This window comes from Lepidochelys kempii, chromosome 1, assembly GCF_965140285.1.
Source record: "Lepidochelys kempii isolate rLepKem1 chromosome 1, rLepKem1.hap1, whole genome shotgun sequence".
Lineage (NCBI taxonomy): Eukaryota > Metazoa > Chordata > Testudines > Cheloniidae > Lepidochelys > Lepidochelys kempii.
In genome coordinates this window covers 192,362,781-192,382,517 of record NC_136380.1, presented here as the reverse complement: position 1 = coordinate 192,382,517, position 19,737 = coordinate 192,362,781, and the positions used below count along the sequence as shown (strand labels likewise).

Genomic DNA, 19,737 nt, shown 5'->3' with positions numbered 1-19,737 from the left:
TTCTTGTGTGAAAACTGATTACCTTGCACTGCTCTAAAAACTACTATCTTGGTTCTGCTGACACTACTCCAGTTCCACTGTGTGATCTTTTCTCAGCTGTCCTATGGCTTTCAAGTGCAAGTAATATTTGTATTTTAAGGATTGTACAGTTTATACCTTACTTAAAAGTTTGAGTACTGTGAATTTTTGTAGCTGGAGAGAGTTGGTGAGCAGGGTTTTTTTTGGAGGGTCAGACAGATATTTTTGTTCTGTGTTTGTGTGGTACTTAGCACAATGGGTTCTTGTGCCCTGATTGGGTCCACTGAATACTATTGGAATAATAATATAGAGTACAGGAGTAATATGGGCAGTGACCGCTTCTTCCACTCTGCTCTGCTCAAGTGATTCAACTCTGACCTGGAGGGAACACCATGTACAGATGGAAAGCTTAATTTTGTAGCCCTTTAAATCCCTTTTTCCTGCCCAGTAAGAGGGTGGAGGATTTTGTATTCTGAACACCCATCCTGTGGAAACTTTACTGAGATCACTGGCTCAGTTCATACAGGTTTCCAGACCACTATTAGTGGCAACATCCTTGTTACACTTTTCTGTAAGTGAACTGTGAAAGGCCAATACAATTTCCCCGAACCAGCCAGACTGTGATTGGCTTCAGAATGTAAATGTTTTGGTTCTTAGAAAGGTGATAAGACCATTTTTTTTTTCTTACTGGTTTTGTCATCTGTACTCTTGTGTGTCTCACTAACGAATGTAAGAGTTCAGGGAAATGGTGTCAAGCTGCCTGGAGTCAGGGGAGTGAAAGCGTCCTAAAAGTGTAAGTGTGTGTGTGTGGGGGGGGAGAGAGACCACCAGAGCCTGAACCTTGGCCCTACCCCTTTCCCCTGAGGCCCCACCCTCCCGCTCGCTTGTCTCCACCCCCACACCCCCAGCGCTCGCCCTTACAGCTGGTACCATGTCTGGAGTGGTTCATGACCGAGAGTGCCTACCTCAGGGCATACTCTCAGAAAAGAGGGCAGACCCTCCAAACTCGATGAGTTCTATAATTAGATTTCACCAAGCCAGTAACAAATGTGAACGTCTGGATCACTATATCAGTCTTACTATGGAGTCACAGACAGACTGGAGAAGTCTAACGGGACTATCTTGCCACCCAGACAAACTGGACTTAGTGGTAAATGGCCACTTAAACGAAAAGTCACACCATATTCAGGTTGCTTCCAGTCCCAAGAGACCAATCACTTACCCCAGATCAGTTGATACTCTAGAAGATCTACACCAAGGACAATACCTGTAGCCGGTACTGTAATAAATTTATTTAAAGGTTTATTCACTAGAAAAAAGGACTGACTTATTTACAGGTTAAAGCAAGCGTATGCACACACACTAGTGAGTTACCATCTAAATCCTAAGAGTGACAGAGTTGTAGTGATCTGTCTATTCAAAGTGTCTTTCAGGGCACAGCCCCTGGGGATCTCTGAGTTCAGTTTAGAATCTCTGGCCCTCCAGCGTTCAAACAACCAAAAAGATGCAGTTTCCTCTTGTCTGAGATTTTTATTCTCTTCTCCCAGAATTTATGATGATGGGTTGAGTTCATGTGCACTTCTTCTCTTCGTGGGTTGCGGAGGGGAGCAATCAACAGTCCTTTTGTCCACAATGGTTTGAATGGTGTCTATGCGCCTTCTTCTGTTGGGCAGGAGATAACCGCTCCTGTGGCAAACTAGTATTTCACACTTTGGTAATGCTTCTCTCCTGATTGGGGGGGTTTACAATTTCAGAGCAAACACTTAAATACTACCTTATAATCTTTATAGTATAAGTGAGATTGATACATGCAGCAACATACAAGCATTTCCTAGAGTCTAAACACTAAATACATTCTTTAGAGACTAATACCTATTTTGAGCAAAACTCACATACAGGTGACCTGGCCTGGTCTCCAGCTACGAGGTTGTCAGTTCTGAGCTAATGCCTGTAGCCTGGGCAAGAGTTGGCATTTGGCCTGCCAGTATCACAAATGGTACCTGTCCTCTCCCCCCTCTCCATGGGCCTGCTAGGGCGCCCACTCTAGGCTTCAGGTCAGTGGAGTTTAACTTAATTCAGCAAATTTTTATCTTTGTTTCATAAGGCGAGTCCAGGATATTGGCTTCTGTCATACCCAGTTCTTAAAATATTATTATCTTGGCAAACATTTCAATAGTGTCAATATGAATAAAAAAAATCTTATTTCTGTGGCAGAAAATCTAACCTACCTGGATAGATAAGAACTTAATTTGAGCGATTCTGCTCTTTGTGTCTTTAAAAATCCAGAGGGAATCAAAAATGTCAATACTGCCTGAGGGAGGAAAAGGAAGAGACCTTAAGGGATTAAGTGACATGTCCCCAACCTCTCAGTCAGTCAGGGAGTGAGGAAGAAGGGGGAGGAACTGTTATGGAGAATGTCTGTGATCACATAAATGACTGAGACATTTGGTGGCAAAATGGTCAAGCAGCTGAACAGGAGAGATGGGGAGCTGAGTGAAATGATGACGAGAGAGGAAGGAGAGCTGGCATGTTTAACGGATAAGAAAAGGAAAAGGCATTTAGGAAACTTTCCCACCACCAGCTTTGTTTATGGTTGCAGCTGAGATGAGTCCTGTGAAGTCTCTGAATGACTCATTCAGCTTTGAGTTCCACAGAGCAGCAGACTTTGGCAATTATATTTAGTATGGAAGCAAGATTTGAGGGCTGGAAATGTGAATAAGACTAGAATATGGAAGGGCATATGCATCACTAGAAGTTGTGGGGATCAAATGTGTGTGTTGCTCTTTGAAATGCCACCGGAACTGACAGGGCCAGATTTTTTTCTCTGAGGAGTGTCCTTTTATAACTAAAAAGAATAATATGGTGCAGTTGATCAGAAGTACTTGTGCATTGTCTGGTTTATTTTCAGTATTAAAATGGAAAACCCCCAAACACCTCCCTACCCCCGCTAAAAGCAAAAGTAGCAAACCATGAGCTAGCTTCACTGATTGCTGACCAGAAAATAGTATGAAAGCACATGTCTTTCTAGAGCAGAGTCGGACAAACGTTTTGGCCTGAGGGCCACATCAGGTTTCCAAAATTGTATGGAGGGCTGGTTAGGGGAGGCTGTGTCTCTCCAAACAGCCAGGCGTGGCCCAACACCCCACACCCCCTGCTTCTCACCCCCCGATGGCCCCCCCGGGGCTCCTACCCTATCCACCATTCCCTGTCCCCTGACCACCCCTGGACCCCCCTGCCGCCCCTCCAACCCCCCCATCTCATTCCTGACTTGCTCCCCGGGACCCCTGCCCCCTCCAACCCCCCCTTCTCCCTGTCCCCTGACTGCCTCCCGATCCAACCCCTCCTCTCCTTCCTGACTGCCCCCCCAGGACTCCTGCCCCATCCAACCCCCCTGTTCCCCGCCCTCTGACTGCCCCAACCCCTATCCCCACCCCCGCCCCCTGAACACCGCCCCCAACTCCCCTGTCCTCTATCCAACCCCCCCGCCCTTTACCGCACTGCCTGGAGCACCGGTGGCTGGCGGTGCGGCACGGGGCGCTGAGGCTGCAGGGGAGGAGGGACAGCGGGGGAGGGGCCGGGGGCTAGCCTCCTAGGCCAGGAGCTCAGGGGCCAGGCAGGAGGGTCCCACAGGCTGGATGTGGCCCGCGGGCTGTCGTTTGCCCACCTCTGTTCTAGAAGGACAGGTCAGTGATTTTAAAGTAGAGTTTGGACGGAAGATGGCTTTACAAACTTGGTTGTCCATGGAAACTTTGCACATTTAATAACAACACTGATGTGCTTTTAATACAATACTATTCATGTGTGTGCTGTCACTGTTTTCTCCTTTAGAATTTGTGAACCAACCATCTCATTAATGTCATTTGTTTCCACAAATAACCTGATGCTGGTAACGTTTAAGTCAACACAAATACAGCAACTGAAGGAAGTTCACGGGTACTTTGAGGTCATTACACAAGAAAGTAAGTTATTATTTAAATGAATTTGTATTTTTCATGGAGATGCCACTCAAACCCCATAGGCTGACTTAATGAATTTGGATAACTCCTGGTCAGCTTCCTTTAGTCCTTCTTTCTCTTCTACCTCCTATATCATCTCAATCTCTCTCTCATGTGCTTCAGCACCCACTTCTCTCTCTTCTGAATTGTTTTTTTATCATGCTGACTCCCAGCATGATAAAATTTCCCTATTTTTTTTTCCCTTCCTGTGGTCATGCTTGTTTGGATTATCTATTGTTAAGTGAAAGCAGTCATGGAAGTACATTTAAAAACAACTTGACTGAACTTGTATTTCAAACTAGTCACAAGTCCTGAACTCCAATATGCCAGTAGATGGAGTTGTTGTGTTAACTGAGTGACTGTCTATAAATAAGGCACACAAGTGTAAACTATTCCTCCCACTCACAGCTTCCTGTTAAGAAGTCATTATTTACTGCAGGCAGCTTTTCGGGATCACAGTGTAGTACTATGGGTGAGACAAGAAGTTGTTGCAGATTTTTGACCAACTGAAGGGCCATTGTCCATTTATAAACATAAACAAATACTGTGTTTGGACATGTTATTTTAATTAATCATGTTTATAAGAGGAATGCTTAAGAGGCAACCAGGAATGGGGCCCCATTGTGCTAGGTGCTGTACAAATACAGCGCACTAGACAGTCTCTGCCCCCAAAGAGCTCATAGTCTAAATGAGACAGACACAGGGTAGGGGAAATGGGTATAATGGACAAGTAGAGTGAATGATATGATGGTGGCAAACATGTTGGTGCCACAATTTTATTCTTGGCTTGTGGGGTATGAGTTGTGGGGAGTAAGGAGGGGAAAAGTTACATGGAAAGGAAACTGAAAGGAGAGGGGATGTTGCAGGGGCAGGTGTGGCGTGAAGCTGAGGAGAAGAGATGGTGAGGGAGGGGTTGAAGCAAACAGCCAATCAGCACAGGGCAGAGCAAATCCAGTCTCTGAGATTATTAGCATTCCTGGGTCCCTGCTTTAGCTACTTATGCAGCTGCTCCTACAGGCTGGAGTCTGACTGGCAGTACTAAGACTGAAGGTGTTGAGTACTAAAGTATTCAGCATTCAAGCAATTTTGTTGTTTAACTCTTCAGATCTTGTTTACGTTTTAAATTTCTCTGTTTGGGCAATAAATATAGACAAGCAGGTTTTAGACCTTTGTAAATAATCCATTTCTTTTCATTTTCTCTTTGAGATTAAGAGGTGACTTCATCAGGCTAAAAGTACTTGCTTGGGGAACAGAAATTTGATGAAAAAGGGCTCTACGATCTAGCAGATGAAGGTATAACTTAGTCCAATGGCTGGAGGCTGAAGCTAGACAAACGTAGAGTGGAAATAAGTGCAAATTTTTAATATTGAGGATGTTTAACCATTGGAACAACTTACTGAAGGTCCTGGTGGATTCTCCTGCAATAGCAATTTTGGAAATCAAGATATGCTTTAGTTCAAACAGGAATTATTTTGAGAAGTCCCTAACGCCTGTGTTATATAGGCGATCAGACAATATAATGGCAATGGTCCTTCTGGGCTTTATAAAACAGAGATTCTCATGCACTACTACAATGCAGATGTGTTTTGGTTGCAAATATACTACTTGGTAATATTTTAGGTCCGTATAACTGAGTGTGGTTAAACTTTTAAAAAGTAAACTTTCAGACATAAACTCACTGTGTGGGTTTTTTTTTTTTTTTTTTACAAACACGAAATACAGCTCATCAGTCTGACAAGGTCTTGTAAAATGACTTCTGTGAGCCACCTCTACTTTTGAGCTGCAGTGTGTTGGCTTGAGGTTGTTAGTTGGCAGCTGTTGAGGACCGAACAGTTAATGTGATCTGGTGACTTGCTTGTTTTGGGAGAGACATGGAGTGGATTTTCTGAGGCAGCATTCTTGGAGCTTGCCAGTTCAGTGTCTGCATTTTCAGTGCCACTCTGCTGCTGCTATTTTTGTACAGCTCTGACCTCTGATCTTTTGTGGGTGGGCCAGAACAGAACATTTAAGTTGTCCTGTTGTGTAGCCAAAGGACAGCAACTAACTTAGACACTTATCCAACAGGCTCCAAAACTGGGATATTTAAAATAATGTGAAACCTCACCAAAATATTTCTGTTTTTAGAATGTGGAAAAAGTATATTGACAAAAGAGAAAACTGACTTTGAGGGGCGAATTGTGAGTCCATATTATCCAAGCTACTATCCTCCAAAATGCATTTGTACGTGGAATTTTCAGGTAATGTCTATTCTTCTTTAGGCATTTTGCACAATTTAGGCAACAGAATCCTAAGAGTAGGCCAAAGGGAGGCTTTTGGTAGGTAGTGACGTGCTTTCTGAGAAATGGGGTAGTCATCTTGTAGAATGGTTATTGCTGAATACATGCAATGCATTGGCACCTCTAGAAAGTAACCACTGAAAGGCCCAACAGAAAGTAGCATCTCGAAATAGACAAGCGGGTCTGCAATAACAGTGGCTGCGAATTTTACTTGAAAAGCCAGGAGATTAAATCAGATTTATTTGTTAACAAGAATTATTCATGAAATGCTTAGACATAAATAATTTAAAATGTGCAGGTGTGAAGTCACTTGTGTAACAAAAAGTGTGTTCTGTCTGCTGCCATTCACCTGGGATGTGGGGCCAGATTGTAAGTGCTCAGCATTCACGCAGCTGGTATCGCATTTTCCACCAGAGCAGGGGTGAAAGTAAAATACAGCTCTTACCGGTACGGGTCCCACTCTTCCCCTCCCCCCAGAAGGGGCGGGGCCTCAGGCAGAAGGGGCGGGGCCAGAGGTGGAAGTAAGTTACATTTCTCACCCGTACAGTCCAAATACAAGCAACCCACACTTTTATGTGCCTGGGAGGGAGATTAAACAATCCTTGATCTCTGACTTTTTAGATCTAAATCTATTCTTATTCCAGGTATGTTCTAAATGTATATGTCCAGTATGGATGGATCTCTCAGAAAAGATAGCTCTTTAGTGTAGGAATCGGACCAACAGCCCCCCGTCCAGGGGCAAGGTGCCATTAAGCAGCACACATTAAGCAGAAGTTCCTGAGGTGTTAGCTGCAAGGGTGCAGGGACACACCAATGGGTGGCTATTAGTAGGGGAAGACTGGGGTGAATGAAGGACAACTAGAATAACTGCCATGAAATATACAAGATACTTAGAGAAAGTTTTGTCAATTTCAGCCTCCGCACTCTGCAGGACACCGACACCCACAAAACAAAAAGAGATCTGAGCCCCTATGTCCTCAGGACATTTCAGGTGTTTAATGCAATATATAAAGAGGGTGGAATGAAAACTACTATTTCTTTCAAAGGAGGCACAATAATTTCCCTGAATATCCAGTTTTCCCCTCCAGTCCTTTGTGGTTTTGTCTATGGGGCTATTTGCTTTCCCTGTGAATCTTTAGTTGTTTTACCAAAATTGCTTTGCCCAAAATAAACCCCGATCATCAGAACACATCTTCCCACCATGTTCTCCATGTTTTTGTTTTTCTTTAAACAGTAACATTTCAAAGAGGATCTGCAAGCAGTTTGGACATCACAACCATAATCCTCTGCTGGGGAGGGAATGGGATAGATTTGAACTTGGAAATGATTCCTGATTTTGATTGTATTTTTTGTGTGTTATATTATTGAAGATCGCCTCATCCAGGGGGCAGAAAAGAACTGCCCAGGCTTTGGTACAACAACCTTGAGTGAAATTAACAAGGAAGCCAGAAATAGCCCCTAATTCCAGGGTTCAGACCAGGGAGTGAACAGCTAAATTTAAACTGTTCTTATGCAGACAGCAGGCATCCTGGGGAGGCTTCTCCCTCAGCCAGTCCCCCTGCTCCAAGCTAGAGGGGAGCCACTGCAGCCCTTGCTGAGGGGGTGGGGGGAACAGGGAGCCTAGGCTGTTGGGCAGCCTGGCTGGAGGAGGAGGGAGGAGAGAAACCAATGTGACAGTTTTCAGAGTAACAGCCGTGTTAGTCTGTATTCGCAAAAAGAAAAGGAGTACTTGTGGCACCTTAGAGACTAACCAATTTATTAGAGCATAAGCTTTCGTGAGCTACAGCTCACTTCCTCAGATGCATATCGTGGAAACTGCAGCAGGCTTTATATATACACAGAGAATATGAAACAGAGAATATGAAATAGGTATTGTTTCATATTCTCTGTGTATATATAAAGCCTGCTGCAGTTTCCACGATATGCATCTGAGGAAGTGAGCTGTAGCTCACGAAAGCTTATGCTCTAATAAATTGGTTAGTCTCTAAGGTGCCACAAGTCCTCCTTTTCTCAATGTGACAGTGAGTTTTCCCCTTCCACTGGCTTTTATTACCTCTGGATTTAAGCTGTGCAGTAAAATGCCTATTATATTCTGCCCCTGCCTTGGTCTCACCCCCCCACCCCAACAACTGTGAATGAAATTAACAAGGATGCCAGAAAGAGCCCCGAATCCCAGTCTGAACCAGGGAGGGAGCAGCAAGTTTAAACTGTTTTTATGCAAACAGCACACATCCTGGGGAGGCTTCTCCCTCAGCCAGTCCCCCTGCTCCAAGCTAGAGGGGAGCCGCTGCAGCCTCTGCTGAGTGGGAGGGTTCCGGGAAGCACTGAGCCTAGCCCTGTTGCAGCCTGGCTGGAGGAGGAGAGAAACCAATGTGACAGTGAGTTTTCCCCTTCCACTGGCTTTTATTACCTCTGGATTTAAGCTGTGCAGCCAAATGGCTATTGTATTTCTGCCCCTGCCTTGGTCTCACACAACCCGCTCTACCCCGCTCCCAGCAACAACCCTGAGTGAAATTAACAAGGAAGCCAGAAATAGCCCGGAATCTGTGGTTCAGACCACGGAGTGAACAGCTAAATTTAAACTGTTCTTATGCAGGCAGCAGGCTACCTGGGGAGGCTTCTCCCTCAGCCAGTCCTCCTGCTTCCTGCTACAAGCTAGAGGGGAGCCCCTGCTTAGTGCGGGGGTCGGGGGGAACCGTGGGCTGGAGGAGGAGAGGGAGAGAAACAACAACACAAATGTGACAATGAGTTTTCCCTTTCCAAGCTTTTATTAGCTTTTAGTTTGAACTTTTTGTTCTGCAGCCAAAAGAGGTGAAAGTGAGCCGGTACTGAATGCTCCACTTATTTGCCAGTACACTACTGGATCTTTTTTTACAGGTACTCCGGACCTGACCGTACCGGCTTACTTTCACCTCTGCGCCAGAATTAAGTGCCTCTCATTTAATGCGTAAGGCAAGATTTGTCAACACCTTAGCACCCAACAGTCACTTTGCTGCCTAAAGGGAAGCTCAGCTCTTTTGGAAAATCTGGCCCCTGGTGCTAATGTATACAAATGTAAAGCAATGCAAAACAGCGTGAAGTGCAGTGACACCTGTCCCCAGGCTGTGTGTAGACAGTGTTTGCCTTCTGATCATCTCAACTCCAAACGGTTCAGCCAGTCTTCTAAAACATCTCAGACTGATTCTGCACAGTCTTTACTTGTGTTGAAGAGGTGGCTGATAAATGCAGGTAACTAATGTTGCAAAATACTTGGTACCTTTTTGGATGGTCATTTAATAAAAGTGGGGTCTTGTGTACACCTTGAATTGTAGTAATATTACTTTGAACGCCTCTGTGTTCTCCTCTCATATCCGTGGATCTGCAGGCACTCTTCGTGCATTGTACATTTCAGGATTCATAGTGACAAGTCCTAGTTATTTGTGATGTCAGTGAACAGTCACTTCACCAGGAAAAGAGACTGAGTCTGTAGCTTGGAGTCCCTGCTCCAGTCATATTAATTATTTATACAAATTGGAACTGCTTCAACAGGAGAGTGTGGCAATGTCTACTCTTCGAGGTGGTGTGTAATTCCCAGCTTGAGGAGACATACCTGCATTAGCTTCATCAGAGCTAGTGCACTAAAAAGAGTATAGCTGTGGCAGTATGAGGGGCCATCCACCCTGAGCACTTGCTGTCTGAGACACGTATTCAGGGCAGCATGTCACCGTGGCTATGCTCCATTTTTAGTGCATTAGTTCTGTCGGAACTAGCCTGGGTATCTTTCCTCAAGCTGGGAATTATGCCCATAGCTCAAAGTGTGGACAGCCTGAGGGAACAAACGCTGCATGATAGATGTGCAGTCTCCTGGTTTAACTCACAATTGGAAGGTGCTCAAATACTACCATCATGAGCACAATATAAAAACCTGTGTAGAATAGACTAGAGAGACCCATGCCAGAATATCTCGTAGCTCAGTGACTAAGGCACTCTTCTCAAATGTGGGAAACACAAGTTAAAATCCCTTCTCCACCTCAGGTAGAGGGGGCAATTGAATCCAGGTCTCCCACATCCTCAGTTAGTGCCCTATCCCCTGGGCTAAAGATTATGAGGAGGCCAGTGGAACCACCACCTCCTCTTCCTCCCCCTCCCCCACTTTGTGACTCCGGCCTGAAAAATTGAAATGTTTTGGTAATACTGAAATGTAACTGTACATTTCAACATTACTGGTACATTTTGATTTTTTTGGTTTGGTTGAAACTTTTCAGTAAATTCACTAATAGTTTTGCTGCTACTGAAATTGCATTTTTTGGTCATTAAAATATTGGCAAAATTTTTTTCACCCAGTCTGGTTGTCAGTTTTTTAACATGGGCAAAACATTTTGCCCGAGTTTTTGTTCTCAGAAACCGCTGAAATAGTTTGCCAGAAATATTTAGCCTGTATCAGACTTCCAGCACAGAAAACTTCAGCCCACACACAGTTTAGGTTTGCAGTTGTAAGCAACTGAAAACAGGATCTTATTATAGGAAGTATTGGGCTCAGGTTATTACAAAGAAAACGAAGCTGGTTTAAAAACAAAACAACCAAAAAAAACAAACAAAAAAACCAGATTCAAAATGTTGCCCTTGTTTCACTGTGGAGACCGACCAATTTCCACAATTTTTTGGGAAAACTTTGGTCACTTTTCTCAGTATGTTAGAACTTTTTTTTCATTTTAACTGTCATTATTTGTATTGTGGTAGTGTGTAGCAGTCCCCGTCATAGACCAGGGCCCCATTGTGCTGTGCACTGCACAAACACAACTACAAAATGGCCCTTGCCCCGAAGAGTTTACAGTCTAAGGATCAGCCAGCAGATGGATACAGACAAACTGGGGAGCACAAGGAATCAATGAGACAATATTGGTCAGCATGTTAGCTAGTGTTCTCGGTACACCAGCAGCCTAACTATTATCAGCATGAATGTGGGGAGGAGTTTATCTAGAGGACAAAAGAGAGTTCTATCATGAGAGCTGCAGGGACACTAAACTCTGTGCTTTACCAGAGAACTGAAGAATGATCTCCCACTTGGAAGTCCTTCCCTTTGCATTCTGCAATGTATCCTGGTCCCTTCTGGAAAATGGAAGCCCGACAACTCTGTTTAACTTACCTTGTACCCTTGGAACTCGTTAAGGTATTAGGGAACAAACAAAGAGCGAGTCAGTGTAGATAGCAGGAGGGCATCAAAGGAAATAACTAAGAGCAGTGATCTACACAGCAATAGTGTATTAAAAGTGGTGAAAAATTTTGAATTGGATGAGGAAGGAGGTGAAGAGATTCAGAATGGGGAGTAGCTGCTCTTTTTTTGGTGGTAGGATTTTGAGTAGCTTGGGAGCAGGGTTCATGTGGAAGAGCCAAAATATAGATATAGCTTAAATTTGTTAGTCTCTAAGGTGCGAAATTTACTCCTTTTCTTTTTGTGAATATAGACTAACACGGCTGCTACTCTGAAACAGGAGATAAGTTGGACTCTCTAGAGACAGAGTGGAGGAAATCCATCGGGACTTAATAGTTTTGATGTGGGAGGAAAGAGTCAAAACCAAACAGAAGCTTTCAAACATGTGTATTGAGGAGGACAATGGTGTTTTTTCACGGTGATGGGAGGGAGTTAAGATTTTTCCACATTGGTCTTGAGCTGTTAGGATACTTAAGCAGAGGAGAGATGTGAGCCTCAATAGAAAGCATGGAAACAACTGGGAACTTTGATAAATGCAGTATTGGTAGAGTGGAAATGGATGGAAACCTAAAGTGAGTTAAAGGAGAGGAAATCAAAGCATCAGAAAGAGCCATCAATCACACTCAAGGAGTTGCGGGGGAGGGAAGGAGTAACTCACTGAAGAGGCATGAGTTAGTGGTGTTCTTATGTGCATGTTAGAATGTTCAAACTGAAGTCAGCAAAAAGTGAGAAAGCAAATAAAATGAAGTGCTGCATGGTGAATAGTGAAAAAGAACTGCATATATAGATAACGAGGAGGGGATGAGTAGGGGAGCTAGAGAACCAGGCAAGGAATAAGAGATAGAAAGGGAACAGATTGAGTGGCTGTTGTATTGTTGGAAACTAGATAAGAACATTTGGAATGACCGAGTATGAAGGGAGAAGAACTGGGGCTATAGTGAACTTGCTCCAGACTGCTGAGAGCTTTTACCTTGTCCCCTACTATTCTTAACTCAAAAGGCCCTTCACAACAGACACAGGAATTGCTTTTTGGTATGTAAGAACTAACTCGAGCCAAGCACTAGTGCTGCACTGTGCAAATGCTGTGCGTGTGGCCAAATTATACTTCTCTCATCATTAAAAGGTAGTGATGAGATCATGACTACTAGCTTCTAGTCACTTGCCTTCTGTTCCTGTAAAGTGGAACCTCTGTTGATTACATACGTCTGTGATATCCTCAGGCTTACTCTGGGTTTTAAAATGCTTTGAAATTCTCTGGATGCAATGCGCTACCAAAAAGCATGATGTTATGGAGAACTCAGTATGTACCTCAGAGTCTTAGCTGTCAGTCAGCCATGGCTGTCTGCCCTTGCTCTAATGAAGTTGGAATAGCCAGAGGCCTTTGATCTCAGTTTGAAAGCCGCATTCCATATATGGTCAGAAGAGGAAAGGATTGTTTGCTTAAGAGGGATGGAAAGCCTGCAGCTGCACTTGGCCTCTGCCAACCTTAGCTTTTGCTGGCAGCTGAAAAACCATCAGGCCTGCTCAGGTGCTCTCTGTTGAACTGTGCAAGCCAGTGCTCCCCTGTAGCTTGGTATCTCGAGAGCATAATAATTGTTAAGACAAATCTAAAGATTTTAATTCCCTGTGTGCACAAAATGTTTTTACCAGCTTTCCTGCTTGTTTGCTACAGACTCCTCAAAAGAGCCTGGGTATAGCACTGAAGTTTCATAACTACACTATCAGTGAGAAGAGCATCAAGGGCTGTGAGCGGGGATGGTGGAGAATTAATGAACACATGTAAGTATTTCCACATGGTTATTAAACTAGGAATTGTCGGTAAACTCATTCATGCTACTGAGGCATCTGGGTTAAGTAATTCTTAGAAAAAGGGGGAAGAAGAGAGATTCAGCAACAAGCATAGCATCTGTAACATGCCCCTTTGTTTGGAATGATTTGTATAACTATAAACCTAAAATCAGATATTTTTCTAATTAAAAGAACAGCTAGGCTGAAGAGAAGGGCTCTCTCTCTCTCTCTCCTCATGCAAGAGATAGGAATGGGAGAATGTTATGAAGACGGATGTCCTGTGAACCATGCAAAATAGCTTTGGGTTCACCGGCTTAATCAAACTGAATTTTTTGTACAACTTTTTAACCTGTAACTTAATTTCATGATTGCTCAAAAGAGATATTGAATCTTATTGGAGTCTAGTGAAAGCATATCAGGTATCATGAGGACTTTATTAGGGAAGGCATGGTTCTTCTGTCCCTATCCCCATCCCCTACCCAAAGTGCTAAGCTGGCATAGTTGTGTGCCCTGTGTGTGGTACATTTACCTGTCATTAGAATATTGCTGATTCTTTAGTTTTCCCCCCACAGGCTCTTTGCATCCATTTTTCACTCTGTTGCAGGTTGTTGGTTTTTTTTAACCCTTCCCTTCACTCTTTACTTGTTGGGTTCCCCGCTCTCCCCCGCCCCCACAATCTTGCTTTACTGGAACATCAAATCCAGTTAGCTGTTAACTCAAACTTTAACTTCTGAACCTGCTTTGGAAACTAGTCCAAGTTTGGGCCTACTTGAGGATATGAAAAGCTCACTAGCTAGAAAAAATGCCTTCCCATTGTTATAATCCTATACAGTTAAGTATTTAAATGAGAGGCTCAACCTCCTTCTGAAGCTTCTGGCATTGACTTTTTATGGAAGCTGGTTACTGTACTACATGGACACTAAGTACTTCCCATATCAAATAGACATCCGGAGGACTTCATTTTTTCCTGAACTAGTTATAGAGTACCTGTGAAATTCCCCAGGGTACAATCTGGACTGTTGAATAGCTGTATCCCCTCAATTCTCCAGACTGGGGTGTCTCTTACACTGCTTTGCTGTGAGTAACCACTCCTGGTCTGCTCACACGCAGCCTCCATCATGTAAATTACTTCCAGCTATACAGTATGAGTGCTATGGCCAACCACTCTTGAATTACACTGTGGAGTAACACCAGCAAATTCCTAGTCCTAGACTTTCCCCCAGAAATGTGTGTCTTGTACTGCCAAGCTCTCTCCTGAACAACACAACCTCATAGAAAGTCCATCATTTTATTAATAGAAAATGATATATGCACAAATCCTGTTATTTCAAATGGAGTTTTCCAAACACTTCAGTCTGATCACACTGGTTTAGATAAAAAAAATAAAACAAGTTTATTAACTACAGAAAGAGAGATTTTTAAATGATTACAAGTAATGAGGCACAAAAGTCAGAATTGGTTACAAGAAAAAAAAAGGTAAATCACAAACTAATATCTAACTTAAGCTAAATGAATTCAAAGAAAAGGTCTCTCTCACCACATGCTTCAGCAGTCTTACTGGCTGGATTCCTTTCAGCCAGGATCCCTCCTCCAGTTCAGTGTTACTTGCCTTGTCTTTTAGGAGGTGTTGATACTTTGAGTGGAGAGAAAGGGGGGAGTATTTTGGGGCATCTGTTCCCCTTTCTTATAGTTCTCTTTTTCTTTGAAAATCTCCCCCAGCTGAGGTTCAGGAGACCAAGTCTGTGGGGACAGGAACCTCTCGCTATTTCCTTGCCAAAATGTAGATATCTTGCCCACATCCTTTTTTCTTGCCAAAGAATGGTCTCTTAACCAGGTGATAGTCGATTTGATTTTGTTGACATCTGTCTGAGGCATCAGTTTGCCTTTCGTCTCTGAGGAACTGGTTTGTGCCTGCTTTTCTAAACTCGGAACATGTCTCAGCAATGTCATAGAGTAGAATCTTATAACTTTACATACCATGTTGTCAAACATATTTTACAGGACAGTAATGATCAGCAAAGTATGAGTTTTCAAATGATACCTCACAAGGCATACTTTGTGCAAAACTGTAAAAAGGGTCAATATAGGGATACATATTGTCACAGTACCTTGAAGGATTTAGGATGTAAGAAGACTTCTGGGACGATTTCATATCCAATGTGATATCTGAAAATGAAGCTGGGGTGGGGCTTTATTAGTGGGAATCTCTCCATGAAGAGCCTCTTTTAAAATAATTATGGTCCAGCTGCTTGCCTGCTGAGTCATAGGACTTTTTTTCTTTTTTTTTTAAAGTATGGCCCATGGTAACTTTATTTTAGTGGTGTAATTTTCGAATGTGAGGACTGGGACCATATTCCTGATCTTGGTAACCTGGTGATATTACAGCTAGGGCTGGGTCAAATTTTCCATTGAAACTGCTTTTCAAAGGAAAACCAGATGTTTAACTAAACAAACTTTTGCAGCAAGTGTCTGGAAAATAAATGCACTTCTGACCAGTTCTAACGACAGCATTAACTATGTTGGGTGAACCTGGTTAAAACGCTGCTGGAGACTGGTGTGGTTTTGAGGATTGGAGTAAGGCCTTGGAATATACTGTAGCTGTGATGACTGGGACCCCCGCATCCGAAAATTACTACAGCTGTCTGTTCTGATTACATGGGGACAGTAATCAGTCAGGAACCCACTAGTCCTACTGTATGACTTTCACTGTCTATTCAGTGAGCCCAAAAAACTTCTGCCTACCCAGAGAGCACACACATTCTGAGAACTGATTTTGCTAAAGTTTTTACAGGCTTCTAAAAATAGATGTCTTATAGTTAATGTTTCTGTGTGTGAAAACACCACCAGAAGAATTCCACATACTGTGATAAGCTGTAAACATTTCCACAAGGGACTGTTTTAAAAACTACTCTGCTTCAGCATCTCATTGTGCATCCCATCAGAAGTCACTGGCAGGTCATCTTGTGGGGGTGAGAGGAGGCAGTCTCTCCTGGCTTTGGGAGCAGGTGGTCAAGTATGGTAGCTGGTTTCTTCACTATGGAGGTGTTGGGTGCAGAGTGGGGCCCCCTTGTATTGAAGGAAGTTGAGGTATGGAGCAGGTCTCTGCTAGCTAGTAGGGAGGAATCAGATGTCTAATAAACCTCCTGCTGTGTGCGCATTCTGGCAGGTCCTCTCTTGCTGTGGGAGTGTTAGCAAGCATGTGGCAAATGAACCACACACACTCCTATTGGCACTGACAAAATGCAGTAAGTCCCTGCTCCTAGTAGTAGGGCAACAGAACTGGGGGGGGGAGGGGGGGCTTGGTCAACAATGCACGTGCATGAGCTCCCTTCTGCTCAGCTGTGTGAACATGGTTTGGGGTTTTACAACTCACACTTTGCATAGCTGTTCTTGTGCCATTTAAAAAGCCATATACCTCTTTCCATTTGCTGCTGGAGCAGAATCTCCTTCATACTTAATTTTGCTTTGCATGGGAGCTTTATTGCACCAAAACCCCTCACAGGAACAACTTTTCCATTCTATACAGTAGACGGTTGTGGTGCACACAGATGCCGGTTAATGTCCATTAGTTCCTTGAATCCTCATGACAAGTGGACTGATTAACTTCTCTGCTATCTTCTGTATTGAATATACTCTTATCTGTTTATACAGCATCTAGCACAATGTGGTTCAGGTCCTGTTGCGATAACTGGGCCTAGAAATTTACCCTAATTGTAAGCTCAAATGTAAAAAGTGAGTTGTAAGTTCATAAGATGTCACAATAACTTGTAATGATAAATGGTGATGTGGAGGAAAAGATCCGAAACAGAGACTGACTGAATTATGCCAAACAAAAAGGTCTACTGATATAACTCAAGGCCAGTGTTAAGATTATACCTGGTAAACAAGAGGAGTTGGGGACTGGAGATCAGTGAATGAAAATTGGTGTGTCAGAACCTAGGCCTAATTGCTGGACAAAATAATGAGGCTGGGGAATTCTACCCATCGCTCCCTTTTGAGGTTCTGAAAGAGACTTTGGGGGAATAATTGGCTACTAGAGCAAGCTTCGCCATTATGGCTGCCATCCCACCATCTCTTGAGACCCCCCCCCCTCGGGGCCTTTGTCATCCTGAGAAATATCCTGGCCAGAGGGGGACTCTCATGACATCCCCATCAATGCTGGCTTCAGCTAAATCCTAAACACCACCTGAGATGTGAGACTTTGCCCCCTTTTCTCCTCCTGTGCACCTAAATATGTCCTTTTCCTTCCCTACCTTCTTTTTTCTCTTGCCTATCTCTCTCCCTTTTCCTTCTGTTTAATAAGTGTCTGGCTTAGCTGGCCAACCTATGTATTCTGTAACACTGCTGTAAGCCTGTGATTAGAAAGTGACAACTAAAAGCAGTGTCCTAAAAGGCCCGATGCTGTTAGAAGTTTGCCAGGTCTCAAAGTAAGACTCTGTGCTGTCCTGGTGTTTTTCAAGCAGTGAGGTTGCAAGTGAATGTCAACACCAGTCTTACTTTTTTTCTGTATCTTTAATAAAAGGTTAAAATTATTAACGATGTGTATGACATGGTATTAAGCTGGTTGAGGTCTCTGTATACCAAACCTTGTTTAAAAGTGTTTACATGACCCAGTCACTGTCCAACATTAAACAGATATTTGGCCCAGATATTGAGCCTAAATTAATACAACAGAAGTACCATAATAAACAGAATGAATAAAATGTAACTTCTAGTTCCAGCCTACAAATCAGTCCTTCTCAAACAGTGCCCCAAATCCAATAATTCCTACGATCCTTTCTTGAGTTTAGTAGGTGTTAACCAAAGTTGTTTTTGAAACAATTCTGCTCTTGGCTATGCTTGCAAATTAAAGGTGTTCAGCATCAATTCAACTGCTTCCATTGCTATCACCTCTTGATAATGATGGGTATTTTGCTAGTGTAGGTAAGGCCTTAAAGCTGACAGATTATTCCTTATGATAAACTGTTAGTTTGGGGAACTTTTCCTTTATTACTGTCAAATTCTAGACGAGCCTCAGTGCTTAAATGTTGCTCAGAATTTTTTCCACTTTCAAAAGCTTACCCTATTTTTAAAATGAGTCTAAAAGGCTGATGGATGGCATTCTTTTTATATATATATTTATTGTGTGTGTGTGTGTATACACATGCTAAATATAAGTATTGTTTTATGGCAGTGTCTACAGATCACGTGCAGCCTCTGTGGCATCTTTTGATTAAAGGTGCCATAGAAATGCAGCTGGACGGGCTGGCTTAAGTGTTTCTTGGCATCTATGGGCAATTTAGCTTTCTCAGATTCAGTAAGTGGCATCTAGGCAGAAATCCAGAGAAGCTGTTTGCCAAGATGGCAGCTTAAACGAGATGTGCACCCAAGGCAGTTCTCCATCTTTCATTCAGTCCACTTGTTTAAAGACTTTGCTTTCAAAGGGAAAAGCCCTTGAATATTAATAGTAGATGTGGGCTTGGTGGTTGCTTGCCAGGTAACTTATTTTTTCCCTGGTACCCTTTCTCTCAAAACATCCAGGTCCTCCTTTATCCTTCTGACTGTTTCCTGCCCTCTCCTTAGGAATAAGAGGGCAGCTGGAATTCTACATTTTTATGAGGACACGGGGACCACTTAGGCTGGTCACCAGAAGACCATTTGGAGAACTTCTTTCCACCAGTTTGTTTGTCATATCTATACCAAATATACTTTCAATGTAACATTTTCTTAATGTTTTCAAAACATTCACTTTTCATGGTGAAGTTTTTGGGTTCCAGTATTTATTTTGCCCTGAATAGAACTATAATCTAGTTCCATTTTGAATTATTTCACACTAACTGAAAGAACAAAACAGAATAAGTCTCCAAGAGACAGCACGTATGTTCTCTTCTGCACTGCATCAGCTCTACCTCTCAGAATAGCATCTGCCCTTGGCAGGAAGACTGCTAGAAAGTTAAAGGTGCAGTACAAACAAGTCACCTCTCATAGTTACCTGCACTACACCCAGCTCATAAGAAAGCTCCCTAAGTTGTTAGATTCTGTTTCAGATTTTGGTCCTGTGATATTTTCCAAACCCTTCTACTGTACGTGCAGTGGAATGTTTCAGAGGCTACCACGAGGGAGAAGAATTTTTGTTCTTAACCTCTGAGGATAAGACATGAAGCAATGGGCTTAAATTTCAGCAAGGGACATTAGGAAAAACTTCCTAACTGTCAGGGTGGTTAAGCACTGGAATAAGTTTCCTAGGGAGGCTGTGGAATCTCCTTCATTGGAGATTTTTTAAGAGCAGGTTAGACAAACACCTGTCAGTGTCTAGATCAGTGGTTCTCAACTGTGGTCCACTGCTTGTTCAGGGAAAGCCCCTGGCGGGCCGGGCCAGTTTGTTTACCTGCCGCGTCCGCAGGTTCGGCTGATCGCAGCTCCCACTGGCCGTGGTTCGCCGCTTTAGGCCAATGGGGGGCTGTAGAAATTGGTGCGGGCTGAGGGACAT

The 19,737-nt window shown here is 43.3% G+C and overlaps 1 protein-coding gene across 2 annotated transcripts in view; it reads left to right on the top strand.

Annotated features, from left to right (window-relative positions):
* Positions 1-19,737, top strand: part of TMPRSS7 (transmembrane serine protease 7) — a 48,979-nt gene that overhangs the window by 14,806 nt on the left and 14,436 nt on the right. For both annotated transcript variants that reach the window (XM_073328805.2, XM_078851303.1), the window contains 3 exons: positions 3,847-3,977; positions 6,138-6,250; positions 13,153-13,259. In XM_073328805.2, coding sequence (XP_073184906.1) covers positions 3,847-3,977; positions 6,138-6,250; positions 13,153-13,259 — 351 coding nt within the window. The remainder of the gene's footprint in view (positions 1-3,846; positions 3,978-6,137; positions 6,251-13,152; positions 13,260-19,737) is intronic.